The sequence below is a fragment of the Podarcis muralis genome, chromosome 7 (genome assembly GCF_964188315.1).
Source record: "Podarcis muralis chromosome 7, rPodMur119.hap1.1, whole genome shotgun sequence".
Taxonomy (NCBI): domain Eukaryota; kingdom Metazoa; phylum Chordata; class Lepidosauria; order Squamata; family Lacertidae; genus Podarcis; species Podarcis muralis.
In genome coordinates, this window is record NC_135661.1 from 82,028,076 (window position 1) to 82,055,961 (window position 27,886).

Genomic DNA, 27,886 nt, shown 5'->3' on the forward strand with positions numbered 1-27,886 from the left:
AGGTACTACTTCTGGGTTAGCAGAGTCTGTAACCTGAAGCGTCTGTAACCCGAGGTACCACTGTACATACAATACAAAAATTTACATATATACAAACACAACATCAACACACCGTGAACATTTGTTGCATTGTTTTGTAATTTGTTCATCTATACGCATTTCATTTTTGTTATTCTACTTCCCCATATTGTTTTCTATACAATTTTTGCTATACATTTTCAAGATCCATTCTGCGTCTGCCAGGAGATTCACATTACCCGTGTACTTTTAAAGGTGTTATTGAAATATGGCCCATTCCAATTATTCACTTTTCGTGTTGCGTTTCCTCTCAGGGACATCCCTTATTTCCACCGGAGAAATGTCGGAGGGTACGCACGCGGCCCTCGGAAGCTTGCGCGGGAGCGAATGCGGCCCTGGGGGGGAGAGAGAGAGCTGCCACACCCCTGCTGCGGCCTGTGCAACACACCCAGTGAACAATATGCAGCCAGTAAATTTTCAGCGGCAGCAGGAGGTGAATAACTGGAGCACTTTTGCGTGTGTGTGGGGTGCTGAGGGTGAGTGTGCGATGCCCTGAGGCAAACGCACAAGCCTGTTCGGCGCAGGCATCGGCTTGTCCACTCCCGCTGCAAAACTTTCCCCTGTGTCTTGTGGCCAGCCCTGTGGTGTGTTGTCAAGGCCTCGCTCGCTCTCCGGCGCTGTTTGTTGTTTCCTTTTCAGGGGTTTGTCAGAGGTTTTTTTCCTCCCCTCCACGTCTCAGCCCTGCTCTTTGGCTCTCTTTATTTCTCTACCTTTCCTCCTTCCTCCCTGCTCTTCTGCGTGACGCAAGGCAGTGCCCGCTCAGAAACTTGCTAGCCTGGCTCCGAGGCTGGCACTGGGGAACTCCGGCAAAGGCTGGGCCTCGCCTTTCTCCGATTCATTTCCTCCCCTCGACTGCCATGGAGACGCTTCCCGGGCCGTCCCGGCTGCCTCGCTGGATTTCGGCCCATCGCACTCTAGAGAAAGCTCTGCAGGGCCTGGCGAAGTTGCAGCACCTGGTGGGGCAGCCTCGCCTGGGCCTCCGCAACAGCCCCCCTCACCTGCCTTACCTCCTGCCCCAGACGCACCAACACCTGAGGCTTGTTCGGGAACACTACGGGGCAGGTTTGGCCCAGCTCTGGGAAGAAACCTACTTTCGGGTCTTCCTCGCCAACCTGCTGGAGAAGATCAAGCAAGCCACCAGGCTCTTCAAGAGGGAGAAGGAGCAGATCTTCCAGGAGGGCTCAGCTGCCAGGTAAACGTCAAGAAACGGGTCAAATCTTTGCACGTTAAAGAGGGCGAATCGTAGAATCAGAGACTCGTAGCGTTGGAAGGGACAACAAGCCTCATCTCGTCCAGCCCCCTGCAATGCGGGAAATTTTTGCTCAACGTGGGGCCCACGACCCTGACTTTGAGAGTCTCACGTTCTGCCAACATCAGAACTATCCCAGGTTCTGCAACATCTGGCTAGGCTGCTTTAGGGCCTCCGATTATGCAAGGTCTCTAAAACAACAATAATAACTATGCAGGGTCTCTAAAACAACAACAATAATAATTAGCTAAGTTTTCAAATATTGCAGGCTATCCAAGTGTCCCTATTTCCCAGGGACAGTCCCGGATTTAGATTTAGTCCCAGGTTTCTGATTTGACCCTGGAATGTCCCGCTTTTCCTGAGGACGTCCCTATTTTCATTGGAGAAATGTTGGGAGGTATGAAGTTATGTGACCCCCCCAGGCAAGGAGATAAGTAAATATTCAACTTTTAGAAGACATCTGAAGGCAGCCCTCTACAGGGAAGGTTTTTTAATGTTTTGTTATGTTTTTCTATATGTTGGAAGCCACCCAGAGCGGCTGGGGCAACTCAGTCAAATGGGCAGAGTATAAATGTTGTTGTTGTTGAATAGGATGTCCCTGTTTTCATCGGAGAAAGCTTGGAGGGTATGATAATTCACAATTATGTTTCAGGTGGCTTGTGAGCTTGCAAATGCGAAAGTTCATTATTTCTGTTCTCTGACAGAATAGCACACATTTTGGGGAAATAGTTGGTGCTGTGGGGTCCCTCCAATTTGAAAAAGCTAAAGACCACCACCACCCCAAGTATGGATTAATCTGGCATTTCTGAACTGCAGCTCCCATCAGCACCAGCCAGCATGCCCAATGGTCAGGGATGGCGGCGGCTGTCATTCAGCAACATCTAGCGATCACCCCAGTGGCTCCCCCAGATTTAGGTGCAAGGGCACGCTTTTCGCCTCCCTTCCTTCCCAGGTTGCAAGCATGGTGGTGGAAGACTGCACCTGTTAGGTTTCTGCCTGGCTAAAGCCCAGGTTTCTGGCCAGAAGGAGTTTTACAAACTAGCAACCTTGCTGGTGCTCTGGGATAAGGCAACACTATTGCCAGCTTCTTTCGTGGCAAAAACCCTATTAAATAACAACCTGGTTGTGGCTCAATAGGTAGAGCATGAGACTCTTAATCTCAGGATTGTGGGTTCGAGCCCCATGTTGGGCGAAAGATTCCTGCATGGCAGGGGGTTGGACTAGATGACCCTCGGGGGTCCCTTCCAACTCTACAATTCTCGTATTCTGCTGAACAATCTGACCAGTTTGTTCCAAGCAGCACAAGTTCAAGAAAAAGCTGCATCTGTTGGATTTCTACCTGCCACACGGCAGCTGTTAAGGGAAACAGAGTTTCTGCCGTGGTAAAACACGGACAATTATCATTTTTGCTAGTAATAATTATTACATTTATTACCTTCCCTTCACCAGCAGCTCCCAGGTGGGATACAGCAATTTAAAATAAAAAACGCTTAAAGCAAATTGCAATCACGGGGATAGGGTGGGCCTTGAAAGCACGCATCTCAGGTGTGAAAGTCCTGGATTAAAAGTTGCAATAAGGGCTGTGGTTAGTTTAAAATCAAGTACACCTCGATAGCTGGGGTAGATCAATATCATTTAGTCCCTGGGGCTGTCTTAGGCTGTGAAACATTGCAACCAGGGTGAGCAGAGGTGGCACATTTCTGTGCCTACATAGAAGACATTTTTGGACACCAGGTCAGGAGAATCTGGACTGCGCCTGTAAATCCTGAGAAGGCAAAACAGAAGGAAATCTTGGACCTGTGAGCCTTATATGCAAGAGGGGTGGAGGAGCGGTGGTTTTTTGTTTTATATTATTCACTGAAAAATAAGAAAAGTACAAAATTGTGAGTGCACAGGGTAAAGTAAGACACAAAGAAGAAGCATGAAATAGTACCCATGTAGAAAACAAAGCAGGACAACAACAAATATTGTGTACATTACCAAAAAAAGAGAGGAGAAATTCTTATTGTAGTTAACCAGACCTTATGGTATTTATAAAAATGAAATCCAAATATCGTTAAATTTGTTCAGGGCATGCCTATGTTTGCACGCAACCTGTTCGTGCATAGTGAGTTTTTGTACATATCTTAAATCCAATCATTAAAGGGGAGCTGCATTTTCAAAAAATTCTCCCTCCAAGAGGGGCGCTGGCGAATTTTAATTTAGATGCTTTGGCAGAAATGGCAACCAGGGTGGTGAATGGGAGGGGGTGGGGATGGCAGGCTGTGTACGTTTTAATTTTCACACACACAACCAAAGAATCCTGGGAACTGCGGTTTGTTAAGGGTGCTGGGAACTGTAGTTTTTTGTGGGTGGTGAGCTACAGTTCCCATGATTCCTTTCGGAAGTGTACAGCCTCCGCCTGGTTTAACGACTTGACTGCAAAATTCGTCAGAGAATTACTTCATGCTAAAGTGTGCAGATCACGGGACTGATAGCAGCACAGGAGCAGGTGAAAGAAAACAGAGTTGGCCATTTTTTCCCCACCCATCCACCTGCGGCCTCAGTGAGCTCTGTTTCCTCATTTATCAGCTGGTTGCTTAGTAACCAGGGCCTCTCCCCTCCTGTTTTATAAGGCCACAATTGGACATTATGAATAAAAGTTTCTTGCTGCCTTTTGAACCCATGAGCTGCAGCCTTCTGATCTACAGCAATCTGCAGATAATGTCCCTTTGTCTCATTCCCTCATGGCAGCCTGCTGTTAAAGGAACAGGAGCAGCAGTGGCGTAGCGTGGGGGGTGCAGGGGGGGGCCGGCCGCACCGGGCGCAACATATGGGGTTAGGGCAAATCCACAGGTTAGGGGGCGCAAATCCACGGGTTAGGGGGGCGCAAATTACTTGCCTTGCCCCGGGTGCTGACAACCCACGCTACGCCACTGAGGAGCAGGCCAGGCCTGGCTTTTTTCCTGGCCGTTCGGCAACCCTGTTTGGACCCTGCTGAAGCCACCCACCCAGCCTTTCCCACCGCAACATAAACCTAATGCACAAGCCCCCAGAGGCATCGAGGAGGAAAGCGCTTCACCTGTTATATTTCTGCCTGTTCTGCTGTTGTTAAAGGACAACCCATATATTTTCCCACAATTCCCCCCTGTCCCCCGCAAAGAAACAAGCCCTAATGCCTGACTGCAAGGTTGCTTCTTCTGTCCTAGCCAGGGCTTTGAGAGAGGCACAGTTGAAATCCAACAGGTGAAGCTTTGCTGTCGTGAAACCCGAAGGGAAATCCGTTCAAAGCCTGTGCTGTTGAATTCTATTATTAGCAACATGTGGCTGATTGCTGCACGGCGTGGTTTTTATGAATGGCGTTTTTCTGAACGGCTTTCAAGACTATGAGTCAAAGGGGGGCAACTGGAATCATAAAACTACAGAGCGGGAAGGGACCCCAAGGGTCATCTAGTCCAACCCCTGCAATGCAGGAATATCGACTGAAGTATGCATGAGAGGTGGCCATCCAGCCCCTGCTTACAAACCTCCAGTGAAGGAGAGCCCACAACCGCCAACGTTTACTTCAGATAAATTACAGTGGTACCTCAGCTTACAGACGCTTCAGGTTACAGACTCCGCTAACCCAGAAATAGTACCTTGGGTTAAGAACTTTGCTTCAGGATGAGAACAGAAATCGTGCGGCAGCAGCGGGGGGGCCCATTAGCTAAAATGGTACCTCAGGTTAAGAATAGTTTCAGGTTAAGAACGGACCTCCAGAACGAATTAAGTTCTTAACCTGAGGTACCACTGTATTGTGAGAAGCAGGAAATGGCTTTATATTTCACACCCGCTGTGCCGATTCTTCGTTGTGTTGTGTGTGCTTGTAAAAATTGTCTCCCCGGGCACCGCTGGTAAATGATTATCATTTATGCCTACAGCTAAGGCCAGTTGTGTGTGATGGATTGACTGACTGGCTGGTCGGCCTTCCCCACTTCCCCTTCTCTCGCTGCAGGAGGAATCTCACCAAACTGTCCCTGATCTTTAGCCACATGTTGGCCGAACTGCAGGCTTTGTTCCCCGACGGGCAAGATCGCGGCAGCACCTACCAGCTCAGCAAGCCCGAGGCCCAGACCTTCTGGAGGGAGATGTGGGGTTCAAGGTAGGACGCTCCCTGCGGGTCGCTTGGGCTTGGTACAACAGCACACCCAAACATCCTACTCTTTCTACTTCAACACACCAGTGCCAAATTTAAAAAGGTAAAGGGACCCCTGACCATTAGGTCCAGTTGTGGCCGACTCTGGGGTTGCGGCGCTCATCTCGCTTTACTGGCCAAGGGAGCCAGTGTACAGCTTCCGGGTCATGTGGCCAGCATGACTAAGCCGCTTCTGGCGAACCAGAGCAGCGCACGGAAACCCCGTTTGTCTTCCCGCCGGAGAGGTACCTATTTATCTACTTGTACTGGTGTGCTTTCAAACTGCTAGGTTGGCAGGAGCAGGGACCGAGCAACAGGAGCTCACCTCGTCACGGGGATTCGAACTGCCGACCTTCTGATCGGCAAGTCCTAGGCTCTGTAGTTTAACCCACAGCGCCAGCCGTATAAGCTAAACAAGCTATAGCTTAGGGCCCCACTTTCTCTGGGGGGGCCCCCAAAAAATTAAAGGGGGAAAAACCTGGATGTACATTTCCAAAATATAAGAGAAAAAAATGAAATAAAATAAAACCTACATACAGCAACATTTTTTTGTGTTGTGTAGGCTCCTACGATGTAAGTCATGGGCCCCGCCTGCTAGCCTGACCCCTAAAATATCACTGGTTTGCTCATTCCTATATATAGGGCGCCTACATTCTGCTATGTATAATTAGTAGCAGTTTGCACCATATATTTACACCTATTAGTTTTTCATGTTATAGCAAGTTTCTGGAGACTAGATTGTAAGTCTTTGTAAATTGTTTTTCTAAAGGAACTTTTGTTATTGCCAAATGACAATGGGTTTACATTATTAAGTTTGTTATGAATAAAAATCATTTTAAGTTAGAGTTTAATAATTATTTCACTATTAATAGACTTCTTCGTAATTGTATTTCACTATTAATATACTGGGACGCGGGTGGTGCTGTGGTCTAAACCACAGAGCCTAGGGTTTGCCAATCAGAAGGTCGGCGGTTTGAATGCCTGTGATGGGGTGAGCTCCCGTTGCTCGGTCCCTGCTCCTGCCCACCTAGCAGTTTGAAAGCACGTCAAAGTGCAAGTAGATAAACAGGTACCGCTCCGGCGGGAAGGTAAACGGCGTTTCCATGCGCTGCTCTGGTTGCCAGAAGCGGCTTAGTCATGCTGGCCACATGACCTGGAAGCTGTATGCTGGCTCCCTCGGCCAATAAAGCGAGATGAGCACCACAACCCCAGAGTCGTCCGCAACTGGACCTAACGGTCAGCGGTCCCTTTACCTTTACCTTTATATTGCAGAATATATGTGCAAACAAACCCAACAACTGAGCAACATGGAGCAGTGCCGGATTTATGTATAGGCTAAGTAGGCTGAAGCCTAGGGCCTCTAAGTCTAGGGGGCCTCCCCAGCCTGACCACCCCCCAGCGGGCAGTCTCCCCTCTCCCCAAATTGCAAACCCAAGACTTCATGCAAGGGCAGGGCAACTCAGGCCCAGCAACTTTGAGACTCGGGGCCAGCCAGTGGGTCCCAATTTGAAACTCTGGGGCCCAACTTGATTTTGTTGTTGTTGTTGTTGAGCCCTATGGGGCAGAATCTTAGAGATATACAGTGGTGCCTCGCAAGACGAAATTAATCCGTTCCGTGAGTCTCTTCGTCTTGCGGTTTTTTCGTCTTGCGAAGCACAGCTATTAGCGGCTTAGCGGCTATTAACAGCTTAGCGGCTATTAACGGCTTAGCGGCTTTAAGAAAAAGGAAACAAACTCACAAGAACTCGCAAGACGTTTCGTCTTGCGAAGCAAGCCCATAGGGAAATTCGTCTTGCGGAACGACTCAAAAAACAGAAAACCCTTTCGTCTAGCGAGTTTTTCGTCTTGCGAGGCATTCGTCTTGCGGGGCACCACTGTAAATCTGTGTGCTGGGTCATTTTCACAAGGCCAGCAAAGCCCTTCAGAAATCAGACCTGTTATTGAGTTGTTGTGCAAGTTTGTTATTAGATTTTGATGAGCTTTTCTGACGTCCTTTAGGGGAGAAATTGTGAATTGCAGAATTTTAAATACCCATCACCATCCTTGGCATCATTCAATTTTAAAGCACCGCGATGCCACTTTAAACAGTCCTGGCTTCCCCCCAAAGAATCCTGGGAGCTGTAGTTCCTTAAGGGCTCTGGGAGGTTTTAGCCTTTCTCAACCTGAGGGTCCCCAGATTTTGTTGGACTACAACTCCCATCATCCCTAGCTGGCAAGGCCAGAGCTCAGGGGTGATGGGAGCTGTAGTCCAACAACATCTGGGGACCCACAGGTTGAGAACCACTGTTTTAGGAGAACCCCTGTTCCCCTCACAGACCTACAGTTCCCAGAGTTTCCTTGTGAGGAGGGATTGAATGCTAAACCACTCTGGGGATTGTAGCTCCCTCCACAGTCCGTGGCTCCCAGAATTCTTTGGGGGGAAGCCATGTCTATGAAAGTGGCTTCGTAGTGCTTTGAATGAATGGTGTTTCATTCATTCTCTTGCTACCCCTGGTTGCCCTCGTCTGGGCATGTTCCAATTGGCCAGTGTTATGTACTGAAGTTCTCACCCTGGGCCAGCAGGGGGATACTGTAGATAGTTATGCAAATAAGGGATCGAAAGTGACGTTCAGTGATTGGATAGTTTTAGAAAGTTGTTACAGTAACGTTGTATTGGAGCTCTATATAAGCAGGCTGACTGAACCTTTCAGTTCAGTTCTGTCCTGGCCTGTGAATAAACAAGAGCTGTTTGAAGAATCGCTGTGTTGTCTGATATGTTCATCCACAACTTAACAGCCAGTGACCCTCCTTACTCTGAATTTGGCCTCACATTTTCGTTTCTCTGTAGGAGCCTCGTATCCTGGTCTGAATTTCGGGAAGGACTCGATCGGGTCCACCCTGTGGATCCCGGGCCAATGGCCTTAGCCCTGAGATCCACCATCGACCTCACCTGCAATGGGCACATCTCCGTATTCGAGTTTGACATTTTCACCCGCCTCTTTCAGGTACACCTGGGGAGTTGGTGGGACCCTGGAGCTGGTTTTAACCCTGAAAACGAAACATCTTGCCCTCTTCACCTTCAAAAGAAGCAAAATCGGAATACTTGGGGAGGGAAAACGGAAATCTGTTTATTTTATATTTATTTACTGCTTTATCAAAATACAAAATCAAACGCAAAATGGAATCATTTTGTGAAATATATTTTTTTATAACATTTTATTAATTTTCCAAAAATAAAAGCAATAAAAAACCCAATAATAATATTCACAATTAACAATTTCAACCATAAATCTTAATTGACTTCCCTCCACTCCCCCTCCTGGTTCCATTATTTTACTCTTATTCATGCATGTCCTTAAAATCTTATATTCTTAATAATCTAATTTTTTAACCTTGTTCATCTTATTACAAGTGACTTTTAAAAGTTCAACTAATGTAAAAACCTATACACAAAGCTCACGAGGTTATGCTTTAAACATTTCCCTTGTTTAAAAAAAAGAAAGGAAAAAACCAATGTCCTTTTGGGTTTCATATTGTCTAATATGTCCTGAATAGTTCAGTAGACTATTTTACCAATCTTCTTTATCTTCCTTGGCTGTGGCTTCTTCCTTCTATGGGCCGGTCTTGGCCTAGCATCCACTCTCAGGTGCAGGTCATTTTGCAAAATATTGAAGCAGGGACAAAGAATTGGGTGTGGAGGGTGTAGAGAGCAGTAATACATTCCAGGCTTTTGATATAATAGAAAGTCTATGAAATAAAAACAAACACTCTTAACATAGATATCTGTTATCCCTCCCAGGACAGGGGGGAGGAAGTTTAATGCTGAAAATGAAACGTTTTGCTCTCCTTTGACTCCTCACATTCAAAATAAGCAACGTCGGAATACTGGGCACTGAAATGTATTTGTTTTATTTTAAAGCATTTATAAACTGCTTAGCATTTTTTTAAAAAAACCAAAACTCCACATGGTGTACGATAAAGGTAAAGGTAAAGGTACCCCTGCCCGTACAGGCCAGTCTTGACAGACTCTAGGGTTGTGCGCCCATCTCACTTAAGAGGCCAGGGGCCAGCGCTGTCCGGAGACACTTCCGGGTCACGTGGCCAGTGTGACAAAGCTGCATCTGGCGAGCCAGCGCAGCACACGGAAACGCCGTTTACCTTCCCGCCAGTAAGCGGTCCCTATTTATCTACTTGCACCTGGGGGTGCTTTCGAACTGCTAGGTTGGCAGGCACTGGGACCGAGCAACGGGAGCGCACCCCGCTGCGGGGATTCGAACCGCCGACCTTTCGATCAGCAAGCCCTAGGTGCTGAGGCTTTTACCCACAGCGCCACCCGCCTCCCGGTGTACGATAGTGGAAAAAAAATTGAAACAAAAATACATTAGAAAACCAAGAAGACAATAATATAATGGTATATATATTTTTTAAAAACCCAGAATGGGAATTTAGGGGGTGCAAACACAGAAAATGAGGGCTGATGATATGAATCAGAGGAACGCCAGGGCTAATTTTAGGAAAACTGTTCTTGGTGGTCCTATTTTTTCTCCATTTCCCGTTGTCATGCAACACCCCCCAAGTTTGCTATTAGAGGGAACATGGCCCATATATTCTGTTGTGTTGCCTGTGGCCTTTCTATGTTCAGTGAGGGGGGGTGTTTTTGCTTTAAAAAGCAACCTGAACGCACTTCCTCCCTGCACCTTTGCGAAATTAAACCGAGCCAAGAGATGGAAACTTTGGCTCCTCGCCCACCTCTGCTGACCCCCCTCTGCTATCACCACCCACGCATGGCAGCCTTGAGCGAGCGATGGACGCACAGCAGCCACATCCTGCTCTGTGGTCAGCAGCTCTCCTTGCAAGAGGCGCGAAAAACTCAAACGGTGCACACAAGACAAAGATCTTCCATGGAGGGGTGTGGAGGAAGGGGGGACGGATGTCGTGAAGGAGGCAGCCGGTTGTTTGTCAGGTAGAGCCGGCAGCCCTCTGACCCATTTGCAAAGCTCTCGCCGAAAGCTTCCTGCAAGTCAGTTTGCCCTGCCTCCCAAATACTGTGTCCTGCATTCTGAGATGGCAAGAAAAAAGCACTCCAAGAACTCAGGCCAATGTAAGTTTCGATAGTGGGACTGGTCCCTACTCACAGATCAATAGTCAATAGTAACAAAAACTAATCCATTCAAAAGTATGTATTCTGACAAGGATTACAAACTCAAATAGAGGTTACAAACTCTAAGTCAAACTCATAAAGATATGTATAACACAATAATTCACTACAGAATTAGGGATAAGAGTTTATGAGTAGAGGTAAGTTTGAAGACTTTCGGATAAATATATCCTGTTATAAACTTACACAACCCTTTAAAAATTGGGTAAGGAACCAAATGTTTTATAATTTATGACTGTTTTACAATTTATGATAATTTAGAATTTAAATGTATTTTCATGTAATATTTGATCCTTCCTGCTGATGAAGGTGAATACATCGAAAGAGGGCCCTGTCCTGGTTTCTAATCCATAACTGACTTCTGACTTCTGCTCTATGTTTGAAACGAAGACCTTCATGTCGAATCTGACTTCTGACTTCTCTTCAATGATTGAAACTAAGACTTCCACGCCAAATCCGACTAGGGACTAACATAAACTTACCTCTACTCATAAATTTTTATCCCTAACTCTGTAACGAATTATTGTTACCTCTTTCAGGGCTGCTCCTCCTCCCTAGTCACGCTCCCTGCTACTACTATGTGTGTGTAGATATAAGCCTACTCCAGAAGGGGAAATTTGCATCTGTTGCTCTGCCCACTTGGCCCATGGCCCCACCCACCACCGGTATACGGCCCCTGGAAGCTTTATCCAGAAGGGGATTTGGCCCTCAGGCTGAAACAGGTCCTCCACCCCCCTCTCTTACATTTATAATGGCTCCCGGCCGCTTGCTGATGCCTCTCTCTGCTCCCTCCCCTGCAGCCTTGGCCGACATTGCTCAAGAACTGGACGTACCTTGCGGTCACGCACCCGGGGTACATGGCGTTCCTCACCTATGACGAAGTGAAGGCACGCCTGCAGGCTTACACCAACAAGCCCGGCAGGTAAGATGGCGCCCCCGAGTGGTTCTACCCGAGCCTCACTTAAGAACTGGTTTTCTCAAGGACCCTCCAGTTTTTATTCCGGTTCGCTTGCACAAAGTGTACGCGGCGGTTAGACCAGCTCCGTTCTTTCTCAAGCCTTTGTTCCGGTTTGTTTATGGGGCAGTTATACAATAAGGAGCGTCTTTCCCGCATTCATTCCTTTTTTATATATATATAATTTTTATTAGTTTTTTTAACATATCATTTTCAACAGTAATTAAACATACTTTTACATATTATTCAAATTTTTGACTTCCATCAATCCTGTCTGAATATTTTCCAATCTAATCTCTCAGTATGGATTTCTTTCAAACTCATAACCAATATCTCTATCTTTTTCTACTCTGTAACACTTCGTATATTTCTCCTTACAAAACTTCTTGTAGTCCTTCTAGCGTAATTTGTTGATTACAGTTGCTCTTCAAATAATTCATATACTTCTTCCAATCTTCTGTAAATCTCTGGTCCCGCAGGTTTCGAATCCTTCCTGTCATTTTGTCCAATTCTGCATAGTCCATTAATTTCGTCTGCCATTCTTCTTTCGTCGGAATTTCTTATTGTTTCCATTTCTGGGCTAACAACACTCTTGCTGCAGTTGTTGCATATAAAAACAATTTAACATCTTGCCTATTAATGCCCTGACCTATAATACCAAGTAAAAATGCTTCTGGCTTTTTTAAAAATGTATATTTCAGCATTCATTCCTGATACGCTGGTGGGCTGAGGTGTAGTGGTCTGGAGTCCCGGGAGGACCAAAGTCCCCTTTCTATTTCTGCAGTGGGGTCCCTGTCTCTATCTTCCTGGAGGCGCCCAGCCAGAATGAATGGGGAGATTTCCAGCCACTAAGAAGTCCTCTCACCGTTTGTGCTTATTGGAACCAATCTGAGTGAAAGGAGATGAGTCCATAGCTGTCAACCGTCCCTTATTTGGTGGGAAAGTCCCTTATCCCAGCGCCGTGTCCCGCTGCTGTCCCTTATTGATGATGTCCCTTAAATTTCCCAGGTTTCAAAGGAAGCAGCTCCTCTCCCTCCCTGCCTGCCAGCCAGGGAGGAGGGAGGCTCCAACTGGGTTGCTTGGCTGTGTTGCTCACCCAATAAGGAGTCTTAAGAACAACTGGGGGGGTGGAGCTTGCAAGCCTTGTGCTGATCAAATCGGCCGCGTTGCCTGGGGACTCGCCTTTGCTCAGTGCTTCCCAGCGGAGAGGTGACGGTGGTTTCCCTTGCTGCATCCCCTTTGCTGGGTTGCTGCGCTGTGGGAACCACCACTTGAGGCTTCATTTGGCTGCTGGCTGGGCTTTCTGCCTTTGGCTGGGAGGGGCTCAGAAGTTGAACATACCTGTGCTCTGAAAATCCCTTATTTTGGCTGCTGATCCCTTATTTTCAACTCTGTAAGTTGACAGCTATGGATGAGTCGGCCATTGAGGATGGGCTCCTAGGGTCACCCTGGAGAGGCGATGCAGGAGTAACACTGAGGAGTTGTGGTTCTGTATACTCCCAAGCTAACTGTTTAGGAACATTGGAAAACACAAGAGGTTTGGGGTTCGAGATAATCCTGATGAAGTTCTGTCACATACAATGGAACTTCGAGGAAAGCGAAAACGCAACTTAAGGTTTGAAGAACTCCACATCGTGTGCATTCCTGGGCTCTTTGTGGGATATTTACACAATTTGTGAGATATTTACACCATTTCCTGCTGATCGTTCATTCATCCTGCATTTTTCTGGTTGCTTTCCTAACCTCAAAAGTCCAGTGTTGTTTTGGGGGTTTGGGGACCGGTGGTGGTGGATTAATTGCATTGGGGCGACAGATTGCCCAAATGTGCTCTAATTGCCCAAATCTAATGTGCTCTACCCCTTCATGGATCAGTGCCTTGCCGTGAATAACTCAGAGAAGCTATGAACTATACCGAGCAGGGCACCCAAGATGGACAGTTTTCCCAGTAGTGATGTATTGAAGTCAGAGCTGGACCATAAAGAAGGCTGACCGCCGAAAAATTGATGCTTTTGAATTATGGTGCTGGAGGAGACTCTTGAGAGTCCCATGGACTGCAAGAAGATAATACCTCTCCATTCGGAAGGAAATCAGCCCTGAGTGCTCACTGGAAGGACAGATCATGAAGCTGAGGCTCCAATACTTTGGCCACCTCATGAGAAGAGAAGACTCCCTGGGAAAGACCCTGATGTTGGGAAAGATGGAGGACACAAGGAGAAGGGGACGACAGAGGACGAGATGGTTGGACAGTGTTCTCGAAGCTACCAGCATGAGTTTGTCCAAGCTGCGGGAGGCAGTGGAAGACAGGAGTGCCTGGCGTGCTCTGCTCCATGGGGTCACGAAGAGTCGGACATGACGAAACGACGAAACAACAACAACAACAATGTGCTCTAATTGCCCAAATCTAAAATCCTGCCTTGCTCTGGAATCCCTTGACAGCCGAGGCACCTTCAGCGAGCAAAGGGAGGAGGAGGAGGTGTGGCTGTCCAACCCCAAGCGAGGACATTACTGCTCAGTGGTTAGAGCACCTTCTTTGCATGTCAAAAGTCCTGGGTTCAATTTGTGGCAGCTCCAGGTAGACTACTACTTGGAACACAGGAAATTTTCCTTAAATCAAATTGGAACATTGGTCCGTCTAGCATTGTCTACACTGACGGGCAGCGGCTGTTTTGCATTTCATCCAAGGGCATCTTCTTCTTCTTCTTCTTCTTCTTCTTCTTCTTCTTCTTCTTCTTCTTCTTCTTATACAGCCCTATACCCGGAGGTCCTCATGGCAATTCAAAGAACAAAATCAAAATACAAAACCCCAAAATATATAATCAAAATAAAAACAACCCCAAAAACCCCCCACATTTTAAAAGGGCATAGGATGTCAATCAGATCAGCCAAAGGCCTGGTTAAAAAGGAACGTTTTTGCCTGGCACCTAAAGGTATAAAATGAAGGCGCCAGGCGAACTTCCCTGGGGAGAGCATTCCACAGACGGGGAGCCACTGCAGAAAAGGCCCTGTTCTCGTGTTGCCATCCTCCGGACCTCTCGAGGAGGCAGCACATGAAGAAGGGCCTCGGAAGATGATCCCAGGGTCCGGGCAGGTTCATATGGAAGGGGGCGGTCCTTGAGATATTGCAGTCCTGAGCCGTTTAAGGCTTTATAGGTCAAAACCAGCACTTTGAATTGGGCCCGGAAACTAAATGGCAGCCAGTGCAGTCAGACCAGGATCGGTGTCATATGCTAAAACCGTCTTGCTCCGGCGAGCAACTTGGCCGCTGAATTCTGCACTAGCTGAAGTTTCTAAACCATCTTCAGAGGCAGCCCTACGTATAGCACATTGCAGTAATCTAACCTTGATGTTACCCAGGTTACCAGTTACCTGGAGAAGCTGCCAAGTATTGAAATCGGGGGCCCTCTGCCTGCAAGGCAGCTGCCCTAACCACTGAGCCATGCGCCTTTCCCCCCAGAGAGGTCCTGCAGAGCTTCTGCCACACAGTTTGGGCAGCACTGAGCTAGGTGGACAAAGGCTCTGACTTGGTATCAGGGAGTTTTCTGAGGACCCCTAGCAGATTCCAGCCAACGCCGCTGCCGCCAGCTTCCGCTTAAATGCTCCCAGCTAAAAATGCTTCTAAAAATTGCCTCCCTCTGTGATACTCCCCAACCCCCCCCCCCTTCCAGGTCTCTTCCACCCCAGTTTGAGAACTGCCATTCCGTTTCTGCTGCGAGTTCTTACTGCTGTATTGCCATGCTATTGACCTCTCGCTGGATCTCTCTCCATCTCAGCTATATTTTCCGCCTGAGCTGCACACGGCTGGGCCAGTGGGCCATCGGCTACGTGACGGAAGACGGGAGCATCTTGCAAACCATCCCACAGAACAAGCCCCTCTTCCAGGCGCTGATTGACGGACGCAAGGAGGGCTTGTAGGTGATGGGGATTGGCAGTGGGGATGTGGTGGGGCCGGAGTTGCAGGTGTTCTATTATTGTTACTAATTTTATATTATTATTATAAATAATAATAATAATAATAATAATAATAATAATAATAATAATAATTTATTTATTTATACCCCGCCCATCTGGCTGGGTTTCCCCGCCACTCTGGGCAGCTTTCAACAGAATATTAAAATACAATAACCTATTAAACATTAAAAGCTTCCCTGAACAGGGCTGCCTTCAGATGTCTTCTAAAAGTCTGGTAGTTGTTGTTCTCTTTGACATCTGGTGGGAGGGCGTTCCACAGGGCGGGTGCCACTACCGAGAAGGCCCTCTGCCTGGTTCCCTGTAACTTGGCTTCTCGTAGCGAGGGAACCGCTAGAAGGCCCTTGGCGCTGGACCTCAGTGTCCAGGCAGAATGATGGGGGTGGAGACGCTCCTTCAGGTATACCGGGCCAAGGCCATTTAGGGCTTTAAAGGTCAGCACCAACACTTTGAATTGTGCTCGGAAACGTACTGAGAGCCAGTGTAGGTCTTTCAAGACTGGTGTTATATGGTTTCGGCGACCACTCCCAGTCACCAGTCTAGCTGCCGCAATCTGGATTAGTTGTAGTTTCCGGGTCACCTTCAGAGGTAAGCCCCACATAGAGCGCATTGCAGTAGTCCAATTTATATTATTTCTTTATATTTATATACCACCTTTCGTCCAAGAAGCTCAAAGTGTATTCATTTTTATGCAAACTCCCCCCCCCCCCATACATGCAAATTTGCAAACATGGTTCGGTGAGCGAGCTGCAGAGCAAAATTCAGATCACTGTACACCTTTTTGTGTTTCGGTTCACATGGTGTTTTTTTGGGAAGGGGCGGATTTGTTAAATTCGGCTTCAGGCGAGACCTGGATTGAATTTCTATCCCATCCCCCTTCTGCAGCTATCTGTATGCTGACGGGAAGAATGCGAATCCGGATCTGGCCGAGTTGACGGAGGTGTCATCCCAAAACCGAATCCAGGTCTCGCAAGTAAGTCTCCTTGTGCTCTTCCCCCAACCTGAGCAGGTTGCTAAGACTTTAAAATTAAGTGCTCTGAGTATAGGGACAACAGGATAAAAAACTCATGCACACCCACCTTCATCAAATGCCTGGTTTCCAGCACCCATATCTGCAACTTCTAGGTGGGTGCCACCTGGGGACTCAGCTAAATTAGTAAAGAAACAGCAATTTGAATGCGCTATAAACATGCAACACCAGATGGCGCCAGAGAGCAGGAAAATTTAAAAATGTGATTTTCCATAGAGATTTTTTAAATCTTTTGTTAAAATGATCTAATTTCTGATTTATTTGTAGCAGGGGGCAGGTTTCCTGTGTTTAGATCTACCCAGGATAGGGGGACTTTTGGGTACTGACACCTTGTTTGTGGCCTACCACTCCCTGGAGAAATCCACCTGGCACCACTTTCTTCCTCTTTGTTTTTGCCATTTAAAATGGCAGGTTAAAACCATTGCGTTTCGCCAGTTCTTTGGTGAAGAACAGAGCTTTCACCTCTCCCAAATGTACCCTCCGAACAACCCTGTGAGGTAGGTTAGGCTGAGAGGCAGCGACCTCAGCATCAGGGTTCAGTGAGGATTGGAACATGGGTCTCCGAGGGCAGTGCTCCAACCATTAGGCCACGCTGCCTCTCGTTCTCTCAAGTCGCCATCCCATGCCCCTTTCTCCGCTTTCCCCACAGGAGCAGTTCGAACTCTACTGCCAGGTGGGCTCCACCTTCCAGCTCTGCAAGATCTGCGCCGAGAACGACAAGGATGTCCGGATCCAGCCTTGTGGCCATCTCCTCTGCCGGGGCTGCCTCAACACATGGCAGGTGAGGGCCCGATCCCTGACCTTTCCCAGGCCCCTGCCCCTTCGCCCTGCCGGGCTGGGCCTCGCTGCCTTATGCAAGCAGCTGCTTCTCTCATGAACTAACACCTTACTGTCTCCTCACCCCTTCCTTGACCCTCAGCCACTCTTAATGCCATTCCACGTTAAGCATTACGCCACTTTTAAGAGTCTTGGCTTCCCTCCGAAGAATCTTGGGAACTGTAGTTTGTAAAAGGTGTTGAGGGTTGTTTGGAGACCCTTATTCCCCTTCCTGAAACTACAGTTCCTCAGAGTGGTTTAACAATCGGTCCCTGTCCCCAGGGGACTCTGGGAATTTTAGTTCTGTAGGCCAGTGTTCCCCAACCTTGGGCCTCCAGCTGTTTTTAGACTACAACTCCCATCATCCCTCGCTAGCAAGACCAGTGGTCAAGGATGATGGGAATTGTAGTCCAAAAACAGCTGGAGGCCCAAGGTTGGGGAACACTGCTGTAGGCAAATATGACAGTGTTCTCGAAGCTACTAACATGAGTTTGACCAAACTATGGGAGGCAGTGGAAGACAGGAGTGCCTGGCGTGCTCTGGTCCAGGGGGTCACAGAGAGTCGGACATGACTAAATGACTAGAAAACAACAACAACAGGTGAGTAGGGGCCTCCTCTCAGCACCCTTAAGGTAAAGGTACCCCTGACCATTAGTTCCAGTGGTGGCTGACTCTGGGGTTGCGGCACTCATCTCGCTTTATTGGCCGAGGGAGCCGGCGTACAGCTTCCGGGTCATGTGGCCAGCATGACTAAGCCGCTTCTGCCGAACCAGAGCAACACACGGAAATGCCGTTTACCTTCCCGCCGGAGCGGTACCTATTTATCTACTTGCGCTTTGATGTGCTTTCAAACTGCTAGGTTGGCAGGAGCAGGGACCGAGTAATGGGAGCTCACCCCGTCGCAGGGATTCAAACCGCTGACCTGATCGGCAAGTCCTAGGCTCTGTGGTTTAACCCACAGCGCCACCCGCGTCCCTTCTCAGCACCCTTAACAAACCTTTAAAAAATATCACTATGGGAATTGTGCTGAGAGTTAGGAGGCCTCCATTCCCCTCCCAGAACTACAGTTCCCAGAGTTCCCTGGGAGGAGGGACCGGCTGTTAAACCTGTCAGAGGGCAAGGTCGTTCTGTGACAAGCAAACTGAAGTTCCCAGGATTCTTTGGAGGAAGCTATGCCTTTTGAAGTGGCATAAGACTGGACGGTGTGGCTGAGCCCCTTGTTGTTGTTTTCCTTGATGTGCTCCACAAGATGAACTGTCCCATCCCCAGCTGGTTCCTTCCTCCATTCCTCTGCTTCCAGCCAGCCCATAATACTGATTCCATCTTGCTTAAGTGTTCATCCAGTCAGTACAGTGGTACCTTGGTTCTCAAACTTAATCCGCTCCGGAAGTCCGTTCCAAAACCAAAGCGTTCCAAAACCAAGGTGCACTTTCCCATAGAAAGTAATGCAAAATGGATTAATCCGTTCCAGACTTTTGAAAACAACCCCTAAAACAGCAATTTAACATCAATTTTACTCTCTGACGAGACCATTGATCAATAAAAAGGAAGCAATAAACAATGTACTGCCGTCACACAGTCCATCAATCAGTAGCTGAACTGGGTTCCACACGGTCACAAAAAGAGAGCCGCAAAAACAAAAATGCAAAATAAATAGCAGAAACACACAGACCTCAGCGTAACACTCAAAACGGAGCACATTCGGCTTCCGAAAAAAGTTCGCAAACCTTACTTCCGGGTTTGCAGTGTTTGGGTTCCAAGTTGTTTGAGTACCAAGGCGTTTGAGAACCAAGGTACCACTGTACAAGGATGGGGAACTCCAGTTGTGGCCAGACTCTGACTCCCATCATCCCCAGCCAGCATGGTCACTGGTCAGGGATGATGGGATCTGTAGTCCACCATCGTCTGCAGAGCTACAGGTTCTTCATCCCTGGTTTGCTATTTCTAAATGCGTCTTCTTCATTTTATATCTCTATCTACGCATCTCCATTTTGAAATACGGCCCTGAGATTGTAATCTAACCCCCGGACCGCTCGTCAAGCTTCCATAAATCATTAAGAAAATCGTTTGAGACTGCAGACGGCAGTACAGGGAGTTGACAAGTTCATCCGCCACGCATCTGGATTTATCAGTTCCATCAGGCTTAATGGCCCATTTGCATGAGCCAGTTCATTAGGATCTCTCTCGCTCTCTTAATTCTCCTCAGCACATTTCGGAGATAAGCTGCTCCTTATCGTTCGGCAGCATAAACCAATTCTCCAGCCCATCGTATTTTAACCAACTCGGAGACCGTGTGTCTCTTACAGTCAGGAAGTCAGATTTAAACGAGGGACGGCGTAGTTCAAATTCCCACACAACCACAAATTTTAGGTGCACGATTTGGGCGTGTCGCTGCCTCCTAGCCTCACATGGGGTGATAAAAGAGAGTGGAAACCACAAACGCCATAAAGGAGAGAAAACACCCAAAAAACTCAACCCAGTGAAGACTGAGCGTGCTCAGTATTTTGTTGTTGTTTAGTTGTTTAGTCGTGTCCGACTCTTTGTGACCCCATGGACCAGAGCACGCCAGGCCCCCTGTCTTCCACTGCCTCCCGCAGTTTGGTCAAACTCATGCTGGTAGCCTCAACAACACTGTCCAACCATCTCATCCTCTGTCGTCCCCTTCGCCTTGTGCCCTCCATCTTTCCCAACATCAGGGTCTTTTCCAGCGAGTCTTCTCTTCTCATGAGGTGGCCAAAGTATTGGAGCCTCAGCTTCAGGATCTGTCCTTCCAGTGAGCACTCAGGGCTGATTTCCTTCAGAATGGATCGGTTTGATCTTCTTGCAGTCCATGGGACTCTCAAGAGTCTCCTCCAGCACCGTAATTCAAAAGCATCAATTCTTCGGCAATCAGCCTTCTTTATGGTCCAGCTCTCACTTCCATACATCACTACTGGGAAAACCATGGCTTTAACTATACGGACCTTTGTTGGCAAGGTATTTACTCAGTATTTACTGTTTATTTATTGCATTTATTTCCCCACCTCTTTCTCCAAGGAGCTCAAGGGGAACCCAGCCAGATGGGCAGGGTATAAATAATAAAATTATTATTATTGAGGCCCTCCTCCTCATCTGATCCCCACAACACCCTTGCGAGGTAGGTTGGGCTGAGATAGGCAGTGGTCACCCAGTGAGCTTCATGCCCAAGTGGGGATTTGAACCCTGGTCCCTCCCAGGTCCTTGTCCGAAACTCTAACCACTATACTATGTTGCCTGTCTGTAGCCTCAGCAGCCAGGGAATGGTAACTTGACAGTGGAGGAATTACAACCCAAGGGAATGGAATGGAGAGATTAGAATCCGGGACAGCAGGACTCCATGCAGCAACACTTTGTTGAAGTTCCCAGTTCTTAACACTGTTCACATGTGTTGCGAAAGCACATCAGCTGCTGCGCTCTCTCCTGCCACCGGTACCACCACCCCCTCTTTGGGCAAAGGTGGGGCAAATCTGGCTGAATCGGTTCCTCTCACTTTCTCAATTTTACAGCCTTAAATCCTGTTCCATACATTTCCATACCAATTCACGACTGCTTTATTTAAAACAAAAAACTCATGAAAATTCACCAGCGTTTTATGTGATGTTCTCCAAATTTGCTTGCCTGCAATTCTATGTAATATGCACATTTTCACAATGCAGCTTTCCTTAATATAATGTGGATTTTGGGGGACATTAGCTGTGATTCTTGCTAGATGGCCCAGTATGTTTCCAAACACAATTCAAAGTGTTGTTGCTGACCTTTAAAGCCCTAAACGGCCTCGGTCCAGTATACCTGAAGGAGCGTCTCCACCCCCATCATTCATCCTGGACACTGAGGTCCAGCTCCGAGGGCCTTCTGGCGGTTCCCTCATTGTGAGAAGTGAGGTTACAGGGAACCAGGCAGAGGGCCTTCTCGGTAGTGGTGCCTGCCCTGTGGAATGCCCTCCCATCAGATGTCAAGGAAATAAACAACTACCTGACTTTTAGAAGACATCTGAAGGCAGTCCTATTTAAGGAAGTTTTAATGTCGGTTGTTTTATCGCATTATTATTATTATTATTATTATTATTATTATTATTATTATTATTATTGCTAATTCTGTTGGGAGCCGCCCAGAGTGGTGGGAAACCCAGCCAGATGGGCAGGCTATAAATAATAAATTACAATTATTATTATTATTATTTATTATTATTATGAAGCTCCCTTCCAACTCCACAACCCTATAATTCCAACATTATTTTCACTAGTACGTGCAATTTTAAAAATGCACATTATCCCACGTTACTTGGCTAGAGAAGGGCGCTGCAAAATTCAGAAAAGGGCCTGTTTCATGAGAGGTCTGGTGCGAATTATGTAGATGCACCTTTAACAGCGACCTGGACAGGATTCCGCCTCCCAACTCCCCTTTTGGGAACATAGCCGCCCTTGACACCAGCCTGGCAAACTCTAACGCAGCCTTCTCTGCCCCCTAGCTCTCCGAAGCTCATACCTGCCCCTTCTGTCGCCGGGAGATCTGGGGCCACGAAGACATCCTCATTAATGCCTTCAGCTACAAAGAAGACAGTGCCAGCCTGGAGGACGAGGGGGACGAGGGGGATTTGGAAGACGTGGAGGTGGTGCTTCAGGAACTGGCCATGATGCGCCAGGAGAAAGAGGTCTGTAGAACAAGGTGCAAAACTGGGCAGGGTGGGCAGTGCAGCTTATGGGGCATGATCTGGATTAATTCTGCCCTTCCCCTTCTGCACCAACCCTCAGCTCCAGGCAGCAAATGCTGCCCCATCTCTGTGCGCCACCCCCGAGTTGCAAACCTCGGCTAAACCACCAGTGCCACCTCGGCTAAACATGCAGAGGCAGAAGAAGACCCCCCTACCCAGTCCCGACTACCAGGTGAGTGGTACCCAGTTCTTAAGTTTTGGTCTTTCTTTCTCTCTCTCTCTCTCTCTCTCAACACCAGACAAAAGAGCATTTTCCTTTATGCAGTGCATACAGTTAAAAGGGACGCGGGTGGCGCTGTGGGTAAAAGCCTCAGCGCCTAGGGCTTGCCGATCGAAAGGTCGGCGGTTCGAATCCCCGCGGCGGGGTGCGCTCCCGCTGCTCGGTCCCAGCGCCTGCCAACCTAGCAGTTCGAAAGCACTTCCGGGTGCAAGTAGATAAATAGGGACCGCTTACTGGCGGGAAGGTAAACGGCGTTTCCGTGTGCTGCGCTGGCTCGCCAGATGCAGCTTTGTCACGCTGGCCACGTGACCCGGAAGTGTCTCCGGACAGCGCTAGCCCCCGGCCTCTTGAGTGAGATGGGCGCACAACCCTAGAGTCTACCAAGACTGGCCCGTACGGGCAGGGGTACCTTTACCTTACAGTTAAACTGCGGAACTCCAATTTGGATGGTTTGAAAAGACGATTGGGGCACATTCATGGAGGAGAGAGGGCCATTGGGGGCTGCTAACTATGAGGGCTATGCAGTTGCCTCCATCGCTGGAGGCAAGCCGAAGGAGGAAACAAACCCCATGTTTTCTGGCCTTAAGCTTTTCCTTAAATTCTTCTGAAAGCACTGGAAACCACAGGAGAGGGCTCTGGTGCTTGGATTCTGCTAGCTCAGTGTTTCCCAATCTCGGGTCTCCATCTGCTTTTTTTGGACTACAATTCCCATCATCCCTGACAACTGGTCTCGCTAGCTAGGGATGATGGGAGTTGTAGTCCGAAAACAGCTGGCGACCCAAGTCTGGGGAACACTGAGCTAGAAGGTTCCCTGAAGCTTATCTGGTTGGCCACTGTGAGAATGGGATGCTGGACTGGATGGGCCAATTGGCCTAATCCGGCAAGTTATTCTTGCATCTTGTGTGGAGTGGGAGGTGCAGAGGATGTCCTGGACCAGAGGTCCCCAAACTAAGGCCCGAGGGACTCATTTATCCGGCCCGTGGCCCGCTGCTGCCGCCCACTCCTACTGGCTCTGTGCTGCGCGGCTGCCCACTTCCAGGTCGGAGGAGCACCAGAAATAGCTTGTGCGCATGCGCAAATGTTATTTGCACATGTGCAAGTGTTATTTCCAGTGCACATCCGGGTCGGAGGAGGCCCATGCACATGCGCACAAGCTGTTTCCGGTGCTCCTCCGACCCGTAAGTGCGCCGGAAATAGCGTGTGCGCACGTGTATGGGCACACGCTCCCACACCCTCCGGCCCGCTGCGCGATGGGCGCTGGAGACCCTGGCCCAAGGCCCGAGTTTGCTGACCCCTGTCCTGGACAGTCTGCAAAGGTTTGCTTGAATGACTTTGGTGGGCACCATCTAACCCCAGAGCCTGTCAAATGGCAGAGAGGACTCCAGTTGCTGCTTCCCCTCTGTAAGGCAGAGAGGAACAATTTACAGTGAAGAAGCACCAGGCAGGGGAGAGTTTACCCTTTCCCACCCACCATTCCCCCCCAAATGAGCTTTCCCTCCAACAGGGGCTCCCAGAAGCAATAATCATTCTGTGAATATGAGGGAAGAGGCCAGGAAACTGCAGGGGCAAAACGGCAGGGAGAGGCGGGTTAAGCACACCCTCCCCCTTGCTGCTTCTCCCCTGCAGATTGCACATTTATGGCGACTGGCATTTGTTGCAGCCCAGAGTGGGTGCTTCCCCCAGCACGCTCTTGTGCACCCCGAAAATGATCTCTTTCAGCTTTTGCCTTCTGGAAGAAGGTATAGGGTTATAAAGGCTAGGACTAGCCGCCTGAGAAACAGTTTCTATCCAAATGCGATTTTGGTTTTAAACGCAGTGTAAGGTAGTCTCTGTGGGAGTACCGTATATTGTATTTAATTATGGGGTATCAGAGGCTAACCAGGGGGCTAAACAGGCTGGGATAGCTGGGATAGCAGGCTTGTTGGTTTCTGAATGTCTGATGTAGATTTCCAATTTCGTTGTTCTGTATGGGACAATGGCAATAAAGATTATCGTATCGTTTCGTATCGTAAATTCCAGAACCTGGGATCGTAGAATTGTAGAGTTGCAAGGGATCCCATGGGTAATCGGGTCAACTCCCCTGCAATGCAAGCATAAATGTGCCCACAAGCAGTGCCGGATTTATGTATCAGCTAAACACGCTATAGCTTAGGGCCCCACTCTCTTGAGGGTCCCAAAAAAAATTAAAGGGGAAAAAAGCCTGGATGTACATTTCCAAAATATAAGATAAAAAACAAATAAAATAAAACCTACATACAGCAACAGTGTTTTGTGTTGTGTAGGTTCCTATGATATAAGTCATGGGCCCCGCCTGCTAGCCTGCTCCCTAAAATATCACTGGTTTGCTCATTTCTATATATAGGGTGCCTACATTCTGCATGTGCAAATGGCTTTAGATACCTATTAGGTCCATAAATTGGGACGCGGGTGGCGCTGTGGGTAAAAGCCTCAGCGCCTAGGGCTTGCCGATCGAAAGGTCGGCGGTTCGAATCCCCGCGGCGGGGTGCGCTCCCGTTGCTTGGTCCCAGCGCCTGCCAACCTAGCAGTTCAAAAACACCCCCGGGTGCAAGTAGATAAATAGGGACCGCTTACTAGCGGGAAGGTAAACGGCGTTTCCGTGTGCTGCGCTGGCTCGCCAGAGCAGCGATGTCACACTGGCCACGTGACCCGGAAGTGTCTCCGGACAGCGCTGGCCCCCGGCCTCTTGAGTGAGATGGGCGCACAACCCTAGAGTCTGCCAAGACTGGCCTGTACGGGCAGGGGTACCTTTACCTTTACCTTTAGGTCCATAAATTACCATCTAGCATATATTCAACACCGAAAGCAGCGACAATTGGTTGTTGGCAAAGGACAGCTGGACATATAAAGGGCCCCATCCCCTTCAGTAGCTGAGGGCTTCACCAAACCTAAATCCAGCCCTGCCCCTGAGTTCCAAACATCACTGGCCACCAGCTGATGGCAACTCTTTGACTCTCTGCCCAGGCCTCCTCCTCCGGCCACTGGATGCTTCATCGCCCCTTGCCAAGTCTCCCCCTGGGCAGCCCCCCTTCAGCAGCGCCCTGGGACACCCTGGCAACTTCGCCCTTTCCTGAGGAGCAGCAGCTGAGCTGATTGTGGCTGAGACGGCAGCGGAAACGGGTAAGAGACATCGCCAGCAGATTAATCAACCAGAGACTGAAGTTGTTTGACTGAGGAGGGAAGGTTAGGCCGATGGCATATGAATATCGCAGGAGAATATGAGACCCGTGCGCTGAATCAAAGCTCCGCCTAGTGATGGAAGAGCAGAATGAAAAAGGAGAGTGGGAGGAGAAAGGGGGGAAGAGGGAAGGGAGAAATCTGAAAGGCTATCGGAGCAATGTCCATTGGTGGAAGGATGCAAGCTTCATAAGTTACACAGAGTCCTTCAGCAGAACCTGTTCCAGCCAGCTATGGGTGGCCTTGGGTAAGCATCCATCTTCTGGCTTCAGCTGCCTCGCAGGATCGTTGTGCAGCAGTTAAAATGTACCCCCGAGCTGCTTGGAGGAGGGGGTGGGAGAGCCCCACTGCAGTTTTTCAGTATATATATATATTTAAAATGCTTCCTTCATTTGCCCCTCATCAACAACCCAGTAAGCTTGGTCAGGCTGAAAGAGAGTGACTTTGAGTTGCCGGAGCCAGGCAGGGTGCAACAGGGGTCTCTGCAGGGTGTGCCTGGTTTGTGCCCCCCCCCCCTAGATCCTGTGCCCAGGGCCACGGGGCCCCCTCCTAGCCCCTTCACACTACACCACTGAGATAGGGTATGTGGGTTTTATCCTCTCAACAACCCTGTGAGGTAGGTTGGGCTAAGAAATAGCCATTGGCCCGAGGTCACCAACTGAGCTTCATGACTGAGACACCTGGGTATAGGGCGCTATATTAATAATAATAATAATAATAATAATAATAATAATAATAATAATAATAATATAATTAATGGCTGCGTGGGGATTTGAACCCTGGTCTCCCAGGTCCTAGTCCAGCACCCTAACCACTAAGCCACGCTGGCTCTCTAGGGTGCTCCTGGCCAGTCAGCGCCTCCTTTACCCGACTCGAAAGCTTCCGCCTTCTCCAGAGCCAACAGAAGCAGCCAGAAGGCTAGATGTCACCTAACCCGTTTTTGTGTTTGCACAGCTGATGCCATCTGCAACGCACAATCTGCTCCGCTGGAAGGTACCCCTGTCCCTCTGCCTCTGGCATCCCATCGCCAGCCTGGATTGCGTCCGTTGGGGGCAGCAGCCACGCAAGACTGAACTTTCCATTGCACTGGTTGTCGCCGACTCTGCTGCTCCCTGTTTTTCCCAGGGGGAGAGACGGGTTTGCTCCTCTGCAACTCTTTGCCTCGCAGCCTTGAACCACATGGACTTCCCCCACTAAGGATGAAGGACAGAGCCAAGTGGGTCCTCTGTATTTTTCAGCGACTCCTGGGTGCCTTTTCAGACGGCTACCGGTTTTCCCAGAAGAACGGCACAACCTGCGCAAACCACATCACACAGACAGCCACTCCTGCCAGCAGAAAATCGCTCAGCACTCAAAGCATCATTGCTGGGAAACAGCGGTTTCTCACTCCTGCTGATGCATCACAAGCACTTCCTCCTTTCCTTGTGAGAATGGCAGTGGTGCTCATGCTGTGGGCTCTGACTGGACAGTGTCCATGCCGTCATCGCCATTTCTCATTCCTTTCCTAGCTGCGTCATTGTTTGGCAGGCTGCTGGTTTTTGTAAATTGCTCTGATGCCCTTTTTTCCCTTTTGGGAGCAAACTCAGAAGAAGGGTCCAATATTTTTTTCCCAGGCCTTCTGAGGCCAGGGTTGAATCTGGCCTGTGTTACGAGTGGTAAAGAGTTAGTTTTGGTTAGCTAGCTTGTGTGCGCATGATGCTTTTCTTGGTTGAATGGATGCTGTGTTAGCCACATCCACAAGGTGGTGTCAACACTCAAGTGATAGAGGCAGAGAATACCACAACTTCAAGTTCGAACTTGTGTACACACACACACACACACACACACACACACACACACAGACGTGTGCACTTCTAGGGCATTTCCAGACTACTGCTGCTTCCAAGTGGGATTCATTCTCCTGCCCGCAAATTCAGGTTGCACTTCTAAAGACGATTGGGCTGCTGTTTTGCAGCAGACTTGCTTCCCCCAAAATCAGATTTTATTGCAATAAGGAAAATGATGGGGGAAATGTCCTTGTAAAGTGTGAGATGACGATTGCTTGACCTGCCTTTGTGCCAACTCCCCTCAAACCAATCAGAATGTATACTCGGTAAATATACATGTCGTCTAACCTCCTTGCAAACCTTGTGCAAACAAATCAGGATGAAAGTGTAATAAACAGGTCGCCTGGAAGCGACCAGAGTCTCCTTTCAGGTTTTTAAAGCATGCATTGTTTATTATAGGCGCTGATGGATGCAGGGAGTTTCTTACTATTTTTATTTATAAGATATATTGGCCGCCCTTCATCATGCATTACATGTGGGATGCTACTGTCTTAAAATGTCATAATGACAAGTCCAGGTTTGCTGTTGTTTA

At 48.5% G+C, this 27,886-nt stretch overlaps 1 protein-coding gene across 1 annotated transcript; it reads left to right on the forward strand.

The window, feature by feature from the left end:
* The first annotated feature begins 502 nt into the window (after nucleotides 1-502).
* CBLC (Cbl proto-oncogene C) lies at nucleotides 503-27,707 on the forward strand. Its single transcript, XM_028742238.2, has 11 exons — nucleotides 503-1,270; nucleotides 5,301-5,447; nucleotides 8,308-8,464; nucleotides 11,418-11,539; nucleotides 15,343-15,480; nucleotides 16,424-16,511; nucleotides 17,218-17,349; nucleotides 21,871-22,053; nucleotides 22,154-22,285; nucleotides 25,316-25,471; nucleotides 26,483-27,707. Exons 1-10 carry the CDS (start codon nucleotides 936-938, stop codon nucleotides 25,442-25,444), a joined length of 1,563 nt encoding a protein of 520 aa, XP_028598071.2. The 5' UTR covers nucleotides 503-935; the 3' UTR covers nucleotides 25,445-25,471; nucleotides 26,483-27,707.
* The last annotated feature ends 179 nt before the right edge of the window (nucleotides 27,708-27,886 follow it).

Coding starts and splice junctions, on each gene's coding strand:
- CBLC (XM_028742238.2), top strand. CDS start 936: ATGGAGACGCTTCCCGGGCCGTCCCGGCTGCCTCGCTGGATTTCGGCC. Junction 11,540..15,342: donor TACACCAACAAGCCCGGCAG/GTAAGATGGCGC, acceptor TCTCCATCTCAG/CTATATTTTCCGCCTGAGCT. Junction 22,286..25,315: donor TACCCAGTCCCGACTACCAG/GTGAGTGGTACC, acceptor CTCTCTGCCCAG/GCCTCCTCCTCCGGCCACTG.